Genomic DNA, 12,948 nt, shown 5'->3' with positions numbered 1-12,948 from the left:
CTTAAATGAGTGTGTTGAAAGACTGTGAGGGATGTATGAGATCGAACGACGAAGTGGCAAAAAGTAATGTATCACGGAAGTCAAAGCTGGCTGTCAAATGATGCTAAAAGGGTATCAAAATATAAAATATGTTTCTTCACAAGAGATGGTGTCACTTTGCTTGGTATCATGAATCATATATATCAAAATCCGAAGCGGCGTTTGTGCTCCGCGGTGGGAGACGGTGTTGAGATTCCGATGATGGATCAAACAATAATGTCATTAGTAAACAAATTCTTATCTCTTATCGTGAATGAGGGGCTGAATGAGGGGCATGATGGGCTTCACAAGACTTTGGAATACATCGCAGTGATCTACGAGCAGCTGTTTTGCTATCTGTTTATCCTTGGATTGATATATATGATAGTTTTCGGACTATTATCTAATGAAAGGAGGGGAACATGTTTGTTAAGTACCTCCCTCAATCATGCTGTTCCTCCAGCCTTTCCCCCTCCTTTTTTCAGACCATCTCGATACCGGTACTTGAAAATTGTATGTTATGGATTGGAAATCAATGCTCTCCAATTTGTAACCATGCAACGACCCGAGGTTACTTGCTTTAAATCCAGATACTGGAAATCTAAGCGTCATTGGGGGGTCAAGGAGAACTATGCATTTGTACGATAATGACAGACTTCAAACCCAATGGCGTTTTTGAAGAGCTTTGATTGGCATGATCTACAAGATTTATCAGAGGTCTGTTCGAATCACATTGAAAGGCGAGAAGGCTTAGTTCGACGACGTTGGCTCTTCAGATCAATAAATACCTCAGCAGCTTTAAGACAAAGCCACACAGCACAGACTGTAAATCTTGCACATCAAAGCATGCCAGATGACCCTCGACATTTCCACCGCCCATAGCAATTATGTGGCTTAATCTTCAATGAGTGATCAAGAATTGCTCATTTCCAAGGTCTCTTGAGGTCCTGTGTGTATGAGCGCATCCAGGCGATGAGCGTGAGTATCCTGAGCTTGAATCACCCTCCCTTGCCCAGGATTTTCCCTTGGGTATTCGTCTACTATCGTTACAACCCCATACATGTTCAGTAGCAGTACCCTTGTTCACAGCACCGAGAATCATGACTATCGAATTCGAGGATGAACTACTCCAGGAGTATTCTGAAACCAAACCTCTATACCATATTCACGCATTGCTTCACAAATTGGACTTGGAATCTTACTATAGGTGCAAATGTAATCTCGCAAAACCTGGTAGCAAGCTGCTACAACAGGTTTAATATTTAATACTCAGTGGGAGATGCACTTGAAGCTATCGAACCGACTCGGGAATTAGGCATTTGGAATGCTTGGTCGGGACCTTGGAACATTAGGATCTTCATTCGGACAAGACAGTCTCGGTATTAAACAGAGTCCATGGTCTTTATCAGACTGTTTTCTTACTTTATATGACACTGAATCGTTTTTTGAGTTTTCGATAACAAGTCTGCTATATGTGACAACAAGTCAACCAAGTCACCGAAGTTAACCAAGTCAATTCAGTCAACCAAGTCAATCAAATCAATCAAATCAATCAAGCTTTTGAGTTTTGCACAGAAAACGGATAGAAGGAAGCCGATGAAGTAGAAGAAGATGAAACTTGAGAACAGACAATGGGCCAAGAATATTGGTAATCGTTCGTAAGATTCAACAATTATGGCTAGTTCGAGCCTTATGTTATTTCCTAGTACGTTTTCATTGAGCAATGATAAAAGTACTAGATCTTCAACGGCCAGATGAACGAGCCGTCTTCTCAATGATTGATCAAAAGCCATGTGGCATCTCGGCATGTACACCCTAAAAAGGAAATGGAAGCTAACCATCAGAATCAGATACTCGTATCTGACACAACTAGGGTCACTACTAACTACGAACTCTCTTTGATCCAACATGACATTTTCCGTTGGATCGATTTCGCGAATGGATCGGTAATCGATGACTGTATCATGGATGACTTTTCATGGAAGGAGGTGCTTTGATTATGTATCGTAAGTAAGAAGAATCCTAATGTAACCAACCATCCAACGAACTATACAGAAAAGGGAAAGTTGTGAGAAAGTTACAATCCTTCTAGATCACGCTAAATCGTAAGCTATTTCATCTATCTACAAGTATTCATGATTGAGATGTACCTTGGCTTACCATCATCATGCAATAGATCCGAAATAGATTTGTTCTACAGACTGTGATTCTGTGTATATTGTTTTCAGTAGTAGTGTAATGAATGGTATATTGGTTATCCCCTAAACTGCCAACTAGTGGCGCCGTTGCTTAATATGCACTTACTAACCAATTAGAATATTAGGATTTTGAGAATTCTTATCATTTTGATATGTTTTTCTATAATAATAATTCAATATTTACAATTTTAATAAAAACAAATAATACACTTTGAAAATCTTTATATAATCTTTTATTTACTTTTTCTTTTTTTAATAAATATGAAATTTTTGATTTGATATATATTTTTAAATATAAATCATATAAAAATTATTTACAAATATCTTCTATTTTCAAAGATAAAATATAATAATATTTATAAAATCTTAGAATCATTATTTTATAATAAAAAAAACCTTAAAAATATAATTAATATATTTATTATTATTTTTTCAATAAATTCTAAATTTCAAATATAATATTAAAACTTTTATATATAATATCATTTATAAGGTTATTAATATTCTTGCTCAATATACGAACCACACACAACGCCGCTAGTTGGCAGTCTAGGGGATAGCCTTGAGAATTCGGCTGTTTGTCAACGTAATACTAGAAACATAGTCAAACCGAATAAAACAATATTATAACGGCGAGGTTAAGCATCAGATGAAAATGACACAGCAGCACTAGCATTCGTGTGAAATTGTAAGCAGTCCGAGGATTCGAATTTGGGGAGGAGCTTATGTTGTTTCAGTACACCTTACAGAACAAGTTCAAGGGCCCAAAGCTAACCCACACTCGAAACAAAGTTTTGGCCTAGAGATCTATCGAGATTGCCAATGTGATTGTTGAAGATAGATATTCGATGATTGTAAGCAAGTGAATCCTTCTAGTGAACTTAAAAACGGCGGATCTACATATGTTTCGTTTCTCTTCTTTAGCTAATAGCAATGAGAGATGTTAGGCATCGGAGAATTTCGAACGTTCATATCAAGCGGTTTACCCCTAAAGTTTCTGAAAGCTAGGAAGATGTGAAACGACATCAATCATTACCGTATTGAGCATGCGAATTAGCTTGATGGGTTGTGGGATTCGGGTATCGACAGTTATTAATGTAAATGCATGAAGATAAGAGAAATTATTCGAGTCCAATTTATAGGCAGGTACTTAAGGTAGTGCGTGGAGACGTACAAAATAATGTATGCATACAACAGTACTATTTGCACAGAGATCTACGACATAGCCATTCACAACCGTTGGTATTGCGGGTTTTCATTCTTTGGTTGATAGTCCGGTCCGTCCCCTTCCCTTTACGGTAACGGAGCAGATGTTGTACAGGCAAGACAAGATATGATTAGACTTTGTACCATGCTGAAAAATGTTAAGCTTTGGTCCCTTTAAAGCATTTTTCGTAAGCATGATTCAATGTACCAAAATAGCAAAGTTCCCATGGTGAACATATGGAGTAATTTTGAGTAAGCAAGTGTGAGATGAAGCTGGAAAAAGCTGGTAACGGTTACGTCGTCCTGCACGTCTACTCGAAAAGGGGAAGTTTGGGAAAGGTAGAAAGGCTTCTCCAAGACGTACCAAGACCTCTTTGGGACCTCACAATCCCTGATTCGCATGGTGATGGCGATTTATCCTTGCAGTTCACATGTTTTACTCCTTGTCAATTCATAGCCGTGATCATGTCCTTTCCTTCGTACCTTGCACACATTTTTGGCACGGATTGAAGGCCCAGTTTATCCAGTTTCTTACTTCAGCATCAAATCATCGTACGCGAGAGTCAAGAGTTGTCTAACCAGTCTAACCAGTCTAACCACAACGCTCCCAAAAGAGTATATACCCCTTGCGCCGTGCCCTTTGGACCATCCCGGGCCTTGTCTTGCACTATTTGGATGCTTGGTACGATGAGAAACGCTGCTACCACCGCAGAATATCCATTCCCTTATCCAGAATACGCACCCGCCGGAATGGAAAAGGGAGTGATAGAATTCAGACCACTTGCAGCTTCAATCTCAATTTTTACAAATTTCTTGACCGACCTTTCAACTTGTACTTCGTTTTACTCATCAAGGGTCCCAGAGTTTTCGTTTTGAGTTTGGAGTTTTGTGTGTTTCTTTGATTCTGATTTTGCCTTCACCCACTCACTCCATTTCTTGCCCATACTTTGTTTATAAAAGTTATTATTGGAATTTGAGTTGCATGTCGATGACGATTTGCTGTCACTGCCATCAGATCTATGTATGATAGATGTCAATATTTACTAGGCACATTACCTTGATTGATGTTACTGCCGCCAATCCGCAGCCGGTACCGGTATATGTACCCCTCCAACGACATCGTACAATAAACGCCTAGGGATATCCGACATTGCACTGTCTGTCTCAAATAGAAGCATCGCGGAGTCAAGTGAGCTTGATCTTGAGGGAAGCATCTTAACTTTTCCATACCTTGTTGAATCCTGTCATCATTCAATCCACATCGGAATTTGTGTAGGATAGGACTTGTGGGAGCAAAGAGCGCGTCGTCATTAAATTGTAGCAGCATTTACCGACAAACTCTATATATTGATCATCTGGAAACCGTGGAACCTCTCGGCAACACATTGTATGATCAAACCAAAGATCACATCGAACATTGGGAGGGAAACAACCTTGGCTTTGGACATTTGGAGATAGCATTCTGGAAGACCATGAATCCTAAAAGAGAAGTTTGAGCAAGTCTCCATTCATATATTCTTCTTCCAGGTCAGGTCAGGTCAGGTCAGGTGGGTGTTGATCGATATAGCTGTTGTTCAACAGTTGTTGTAATGCATATGGGATTGCAAAGAATTTTAGGAATAGATGTGCTAATATTGATTTATTGATCGACCAGGCAATTTCGAATACCTACCTCCACTCCACTTCACCCACTTCAATTGGTCCCCTACAAAGTTACAACCCTCGATTAGAAAAGTGGCACGTTCCGATTCCAGTCCCAGACCAGACTCCCAGACTCTCAGACTCTCAGACTCCCAGCACAAATATCATAAATATTTAGGTATTTAATTAAGACGTCGCCATCCGGATTCTGCACCTACCATACTACAGGCGATACTATACTATATACCATATACTATATATAAAACTCGACATCGATAAGTCGGAGTCAATATCATAATTGGATAGAAAATACGCTCAATCCCACTCCCACGCCCACTCCCACTCCCACTCCCATTCCCACTCTCAATCTCAATCTCATTTTCATAAGAGAGGGAAGAAGGAACGGAAGAGCGAAGGGGAAAAAAGGGGACGAAGCCCATCTTTGTTTTAGCAAAGAAGATCACGTTGAAATAACAAAATCGGGGAAAAGGGTAGATCTTCTTTCTTTTCTCTCGTGGAGACTTACGTAGGTTGGTTGAAGGAGCATCATTCAAGTCGAAGTCGCAATTGACACACAGATCCCGTCCGACGGCCTTATATGATCATTATTATTATTATCATTATTATTTATTAGTCCCGACGCAGCAGCAACAAAAGAGAGAACCAGATTGGCTTGCGATTAAAAGACAAGGGGGTAAGGAAGGAACTTACCATAACGGATCACTGTGATCACATAAAGCTAGTCACGTCTCTAACCCAAATAGGATTAGCCCACTTTTGATACAGTTCAATTTACTATCCACTTATCCACCAATTTTAAACCTCGACTTCTATTCCCGACAATGCCATCGTTATCTTACAGTACAACAACAGAGGATCGTCTGCCATATCCACTACCTACGAACAATCCAGTATCAAATTCAAGATTCAACAATTCCTCTGCCAATTCCACTTTGAATGCACCGGTCAATCGTCTACAACGCAAACCCTCGTTTGGGAACCCTCGCCAGATTGCGCCCCCTCCTCAAAATGAATCTCACGATGCAATAGGGGAATCGCGAAGACAGCCGAGGCAACCCCATAGCCGCTCTAGTAGTACAAGCGGTGTTAAAGAACAAACCGGAAATTTCAATCGGTGGAGTCAATCGACAACTTCAAGTGCCGGAGGACATATTCGGAGTCGTTCTAATTCAATCTCACGTTTGAGTTTTGGCGGATCCGGATTGAATGGGAATGGTGTTGGCCAATCTCCCCCAAGAAAATTACAAAAGAGTCGACCTTCAATTGATAACAGCCCTCAGACGAGAAGACCGACAGACCGACCCGCGAACCCCCCTCTACCGTCATCCCTCCCTCCGATTATTACTCTACCAATTGATCAGCAACCCGGAAACCATTCCCCATCGCTGTCAAGTGCGTTGACCCCTTCCACGGCTGGATTGTTATCGGCTGCTGTTCACCAGACTGTGCCCGATTACTTTGGAAAAACTTTGGAAGGTTCTAGGCCCAGAGATATCTCTCAACGACGATCGCCCTCAAGGTCAGGAAATCACAGTATTAGTCCTTCACCAATATCGGCTTCCTCGACTGAAGCAGCAACACGTCGTCCCCCATCCGAAGAGGAATCACGAGTGGCGAGGGGCCATTCAAGGAACCGTTCAAGGGCCGAAAAGAGTAGTAGTTCTTCTCGAGGCTCTAAGCAACCCTCGCAAAAAGCCATGTTGTCCAAAGCTCTGCAGAAAGCTAATACGGCTGTATTACTTGACAATGCACAAAACTATGAAGGCGCCATGCAGGCGTATTCTGAGGCGTGCAATTTGTTACAGCAAGTTATGGCTCGTAGTTCAGGAGACGAGGATCGACGCAAGCTGGAAGCGATTGTGAGTATTGTGTTGGTAGATCAATTATTTACCATTAACTAATGATTTTAGCGTAATACTTATACTAGCCGGATAAATGAATTGGCGAAGATTACTCCCGAGTTAAGTGACGAAAAGGCACTTCCTGCCAGGCCCGAAAGCACAGACTTTAGATCGGAATATAGACCAGACGAGCTTCCAATGAGTGATGAAGATGATGAGCCTGCTATCATAGAGACGGCCACAATTACGAGGATAGTCAACGATGCTTCTCACACAAACGAATCTCAGCGAGACCGATCATATTCGAGGAACCGTCGATCGCACTCGCGAGGCGAGTCTTCGACCTTCGAGCCTCCCCAGACACAGACTAGAAACCACCCTGACCAACGATCCAATTACTTCTCTAGGTATAATCAATCTCAAGGAAGAAACATTGAAACGAGCTTAGCCGTACCTATGGAAAGCCAGTACATGCCACCACCTCTGTCTCCAAGGCGACCCGTGTCACCGATGACATATGGGCCATCGAGCTCCGGCCATCGAAGACAGAAGTCTTCCGAACCGCCGAGCCCAAAATCTAACTCTAACTTGTCTGCTCCGTCTCCGTCCAAAGGGCATACACGAGCACCCAGTAATGAATCTATGTCGTGGTTAGATACCATTGATGAGTCTGGCGGATCGGCTGCTTCATCTGTACATTCTAGATCTTCGTCACTACATGTAAGGAGGAAACATATTCGTGCTTCTAGCGGTCAAACCGAAGCAGAATTCGATGCAGCACTGGATGCTGCCGTTGAAGCGGCTTATGACGATGGCTTCGAGCCTGTAAATTATGATGACGATGATGACAATGAAGAACTTGTAGCAAGTGTCAGGAGAAAGATTGAGTTGGCAAAAGAAAGAGTGCGCCAAAACGAACGAGAAGCTGCTATAGAGGATGCACATGAAAGGGAACGAAAACGAATGTTTCAACAAATACAAGAGCCACACATTGGTCCCCTTGATGACTATGAAGGAAATGAGTCAGAAGAGGAAGAGAGGATGCTTGAAGAAATGACAAGAGGTTACGTGATGGATGATTTTGAATTCGGTCTACAGTCTAAGTCGGCACTGCCTAGGGAATCTGATTCCAGTGGGTCGTTTTCGGGTCGGACTTGGCATAGCTCCAGTGGTTCCATACCCCCGCTCAGCAATATCACCGCAGCACCGACGATATCACCAGTTGTTTTATCGCAGCCTCAAATTCAACCACCTCACCCGCCGCCTTCTCAAGCATTGCCTGCACCACCAACCCTTGACGGTAGCCCGGTAAGAAAAAGTAGTCCAGCGCAGAGTGTTCGAAGCAGAAGGCTATCTGGTCAGAACGCCAAACAATTAAAAATTGAGACATCATCAAGGTTGATTGAAGTTCAAAATGCTCCCTTGACTTTGCCTCCATCAATACCGCCGCCACAAATTCCTGATGGCTTTGCAGGTCCTAAGACTGCCGGTTTACTACAACACGGGCTAGGTTCGATCAGCCTTCGAGCAGCTATTCCCACACGACAAGGTTCAATCTCAGGACCGAGCTCTTCAGATTATACTTCTCCTCCGACAGCATTCCTTACCCAGACACTCACAAATGATAGCAACGACAACTTCAACTCTATACCTCGATCAGGATCACCAAACCGTTCCCACTCAAGAGCAGGACTGCGAAAGAATTTTTCCTCATCAAGTTTGAAGAATGTCCGAAGTCACACTATGTCTATTTCCAATATGGACGAATTTGGTGATGTCATGCCACCTACGCCAATGACTGGACAAGGTAATCATATCAATGGAAGAATGCCTGCCATGCCCACTCTACCAACACCGATTGCTGCCGCGTTTAAAGAGAAGATGAACGGTGCACCTACTGGGGGCCTTTATCTTTTCAACAATGATCTTCACTCTCCAGAAAGCCCGGGTTCGCCAAATCCAATGAGTGCAGGTGCACCAATACCATTAGAGCCTTGCCCAACGGAACATCTCCTTCGTCCATTCTGGCTTATGCGGGCTTTGTATCAAACTATTGCACATCCGAGGGGTGGCTATCTATCCACTAAATTGTTCATACCTCGAGATGTATGGCGTGTGAAGGGTGTTAAGATTAAGGGAGTCGAAGACAAAATCGCTAGTTGTGACTTCCTTACAGCAGCTTTGATGAAGCTAGGTCAAGTTGATACTTGCGACGCTGATGCTGTTTTGGAAGAAATGCAAGCTTTGGAAGGGATTCTGGAACAGGTCCAAATCACACTCAGTAAAAAGCTGGGCAATGAAGTTGGCGTACATGGCTCGAATGGGATGTTCAAGGACGCAACAACTATGGGTGATCCCATGGACTTTGCTAGTACGAGTACTAAATCTGGAAATACATCTAGCAAGACCTCTTCGTTCTCATGGAGACGCCTACGTTCGAAGAATTCCGCCATGGGTCTCGCCAACAATTACTCAAATAAGGTCACGTCTCCTGAGATACCCAAGGAAGGGCTAACCATGGGTACATTACCTATGACGTCTGCCCCTAGATCTCGATTTGCCAAGAGAGATGTTAGTCAAGTGCAATTTTCTGGACCGAATGCAAATTATATGAGTGCTTTGGCGAAGCTATTTGACGCTGCACAAGCTATTGGTATGTAACAATCCTATCCCACTTTGATCACCCACAGAACTAACTAGATGAGCAGATCAAATTGCACGTCAAGTTGAAGATCCTGGTCTTCGCCATGCAGATAAAACTCAAGTTGGGCTCGAACTTTGCACTCGTCACGCAGCTGAGTTCTTCGGATTTTACATCTGTCGTTTCGTGTTGAATGACATTTCATTGCTTTTGGACAAGTTTATCAAAAGAGGAAGTGAATGGGTTCTAGTATAACGCTTGCATTTGTTATTTGTGGTGATATTTTTTGGATGTTATTGTGCTTTAGGGATTAAGAGCTGGAAGAATACGTTTAAGGAAGAAAGTTCATGGAGAAGGTTCATGCTTTCTAATATTTTATTGTGGGAACTTTCTGTGACAAGGATGATGGAATTGGAATGGAGTATTGTGTTGTGAATGGGCGTATTTGGGATGGATGGAATTATATTATACCTAGGTACTTGCCATACAAAATTATGGATGTGGGTTCTTGGGATGGATGGGTGGTGGCGGCTTGCATGCATTCGTAATTTTTGATGAACGATACCATTACAGAGAAATTGAAGGAAAAGATAGGATTGATGAAGTGGAGGAGTCACATCGTGTGAAAAGAAGAGAAGGAATATAAAGGGGTTAAGAGGAGGAAGAGAATGAAAAGAGGGATTTTATGATCGAAGGGCATTTGTATAGCTGTCCTATTTGCGTATATTTAGATACCTATCAATACTGGTACTATGGATGAACATCAGATGATGAATGAAGAGAAGCGGAGGAGGAGGAGGAGGGAAAAAGAAATAGCGTGTTGGAATCTGAAAGGGGGATGAGATGTTGATTGAGAGGAATGAATTAAAGGATATATTTATATTTATATTATATTATATGAATGAATAAACGAACGAACGAATGAGTGTTGTATTTTATTGCGTTATAGTATATTATATTATATTATATTATATTATATTATATTAGATTATATTATATTATATTATATTATATTATATTATATTATATTATATTATATTATATTATATTATATTATATTATATTATATTATATTATATTATATTATATTATATTATATTATATTATATTATATTATATTATATTATATTATATTATATTATATTATATTATATTATATTATATTATATTATATTATATTATATTCATCGAGTAAAGAAAGAAAGAAACTTAAAGAAAACTTAATTATGAATATTATTCTATAAATAGCGGGGAAAATAGAAGGAATTATTTAGTATATATATATAAAGAATACTATATATTATATATTATCTGAATAATTATAGTTATTATTGTAGTTGTAATTGTAATTATGATTTATTTTTGTGTTTTTCTTTATATTGTTTTATATGTTTTATATATAATAGATGTATAGATGGGTGGGTAGATAGTAGTAGTTGTAGTTGTAGGTGAGATGTGAGATATGAGATTAGGAAGGAGGTGATGAGGAGATATATGATGAGGGAGAAGGAGAAGGAGAAGGAAAAGGAGAAGGAGAAGGAGAAGGAGAAGGAGAAGGAGAAGGAGAAGGAGAAGGAGAAGGAGAATAAAATCTAATCGACTAATAATATACTTCAAGTATCTATAGATAGTTAAGCTTGAGAAATTAAGAAGTGATGTAAAGTAATATGAATATCTGGTTTTCTTAAAGAATTAGATTGGATTGAATTTAGTTGATTAGAATGTAGATATTTGGGGATTAGAATATTTAAGGATTCGAGTATAGATAGATATTTAGGGATTGAATTTTATAGATTAGGATAAGTTTGTTGGGATTAATTGGGATATTTGAATGAGTGTGATACTTGAGTAGTAAGATGATTGATATCATGATTGATATGATGATTGGTATGATGATTGGTATGATGATTGGTATGATGATTGGTATGATGATTGGTATGATGATTGGTATGATGATTGGTATGATGATTGGTATGATGATTGGTATGATGATTGGTATGATGATTGGTATGATGATTGGTATGATGATTGGTATGATGATTGGTATGATGATTGGTATGATGATTGGTATGATGATTGGTATGATGATTGATACCATGACTAGTTGAGTAATGACAGATTGAATTGAGGAGTCAATGAACTGCTGGGTGGTAGATTTTGACTGGAATCCTGATATTAGATATTGGATGTGAGATAAGATGTTAAGTAATTGGAGAATGGAGAGAAGAATGGAGAAGAGAATAAAGAAGAGAATGGAGAAGAGAATAGAGAAGAGATAGATTTTGATGATTAAAAGTTGAGAATTGAAAATTGAGAATTGAGAATTGAGAATTGAGAATTGAGAGTTGAGTGTTGAGTGTTGAAAGTTGAGAGTTGAAAATTGAGAGTTGAGAATTGAGAGTTGAGAATTGAAAATTGAGAATTGAGAGTTGAGAGTTGAAGTTGAGAAATCTCTAATAGCTTTTATATATATCTAAATACTGAATACTAAATACTATATACTAGATATTAAATATTAAACATCAAAAATACAATCAAAAACACAATCAAAAGAAAAAGAATTAATATACAATTTCATATTTAATAACCAAATCAAACCTAACCCAAACCCAGACCGAAATAAGTAACGAAATAAGAAAAGATAAAGATATATTCTACAGGATGAGATATAGATTCAGTACAGTATATCTATCCAGTATATAAATCAATGAATCAATACAACACGATACAATACAATAGGAGGTAAGACTTATATAAACTCATGAGAACTTTTTTAAAGGAGTGAAATGTATAGGGAATATAGGTATATATCTAGCGTTGGAGTTTTATAGATCCTAGAAAGATACTTACTTGCTATCTGACTATGTGATTATATAATTGATCTAAAAGGGGATTCCCATAAATTTTTGGACGTTTGAGATGATGGGCCAATGGTTCAAAAGCTGTTTTCAGATACAAGCTCATCGTCGTCTCATGAATTGATATATTTACTGTTGAATTCTTAGATACTGGTTCCTGTTTAAAAACTTCAAGAGAGGAATGGTTCAATTGCAATGCAAGGAAAGTATGCTAAGAAAGGAACATGAGCAAATTCATCAATTAGAAAGGTAGATGCACGCAAAACAAGTATCAAAGATTTCAATATTATTTATTTCTAGAATAGACATCAGTCAGTCTTGCTGCTGTGTGTGTTTTGACCCCCAACTCCATGAACATTCGAGTCATCAATCTTTCCCTTGTCATCAACCTTTGTTTCCACAACCACAATACGTCTTTTCAAAAGAGACATGGCCATCAAGACTTCTCATCAACTACCAGTGCCCATATAGTATGGACATGCTCTCCGGTTGTCTTTTGCATTCTCTCCGCTCAACCCAGCAAC

The 12,948-nt window shown here is 39.6% G+C and overlaps 1 protein-coding gene across 1 annotated transcript; it reads left to right on the top strand.

Moving 5' to 3' along the window:
• Positions 1-5,905: 5,905 nt before the first annotated feature.
• EAE98_009018 (uncharacterized protein) lies at positions 5,906-9,821 on the top strand (the record flags this gene model as incomplete). The annotated part of the gene is made up of 3 exons (XM_038956639.1): positions 5,906-6,943; positions 6,995-9,578; positions 9,634-9,821. 3 exons carry the CDS (start codon positions 5,906-5,908, stop codon positions 9,819-9,821), a joined length of 3,810 nt encoding a protein of 1,269 aa, XP_038807009.1.
• Between the last annotated feature and the right edge of the window lie 3,127 nt (positions 9,822-12,948).

This window comes from Botrytis deweyae, assembly GCF_014898535.1.
Source record: "Botrytis deweyae strain B1 chromosome Unknown BDEW_025, whole genome shotgun sequence".
Lineage (NCBI taxonomy): Eukaryota > Fungi > Ascomycota > Leotiomycetes > Helotiales > Sclerotiniaceae > Botrytis > Botrytis deweyae.
This window is presented reverse-complemented; position numbering and strand designations above follow the sequence as displayed.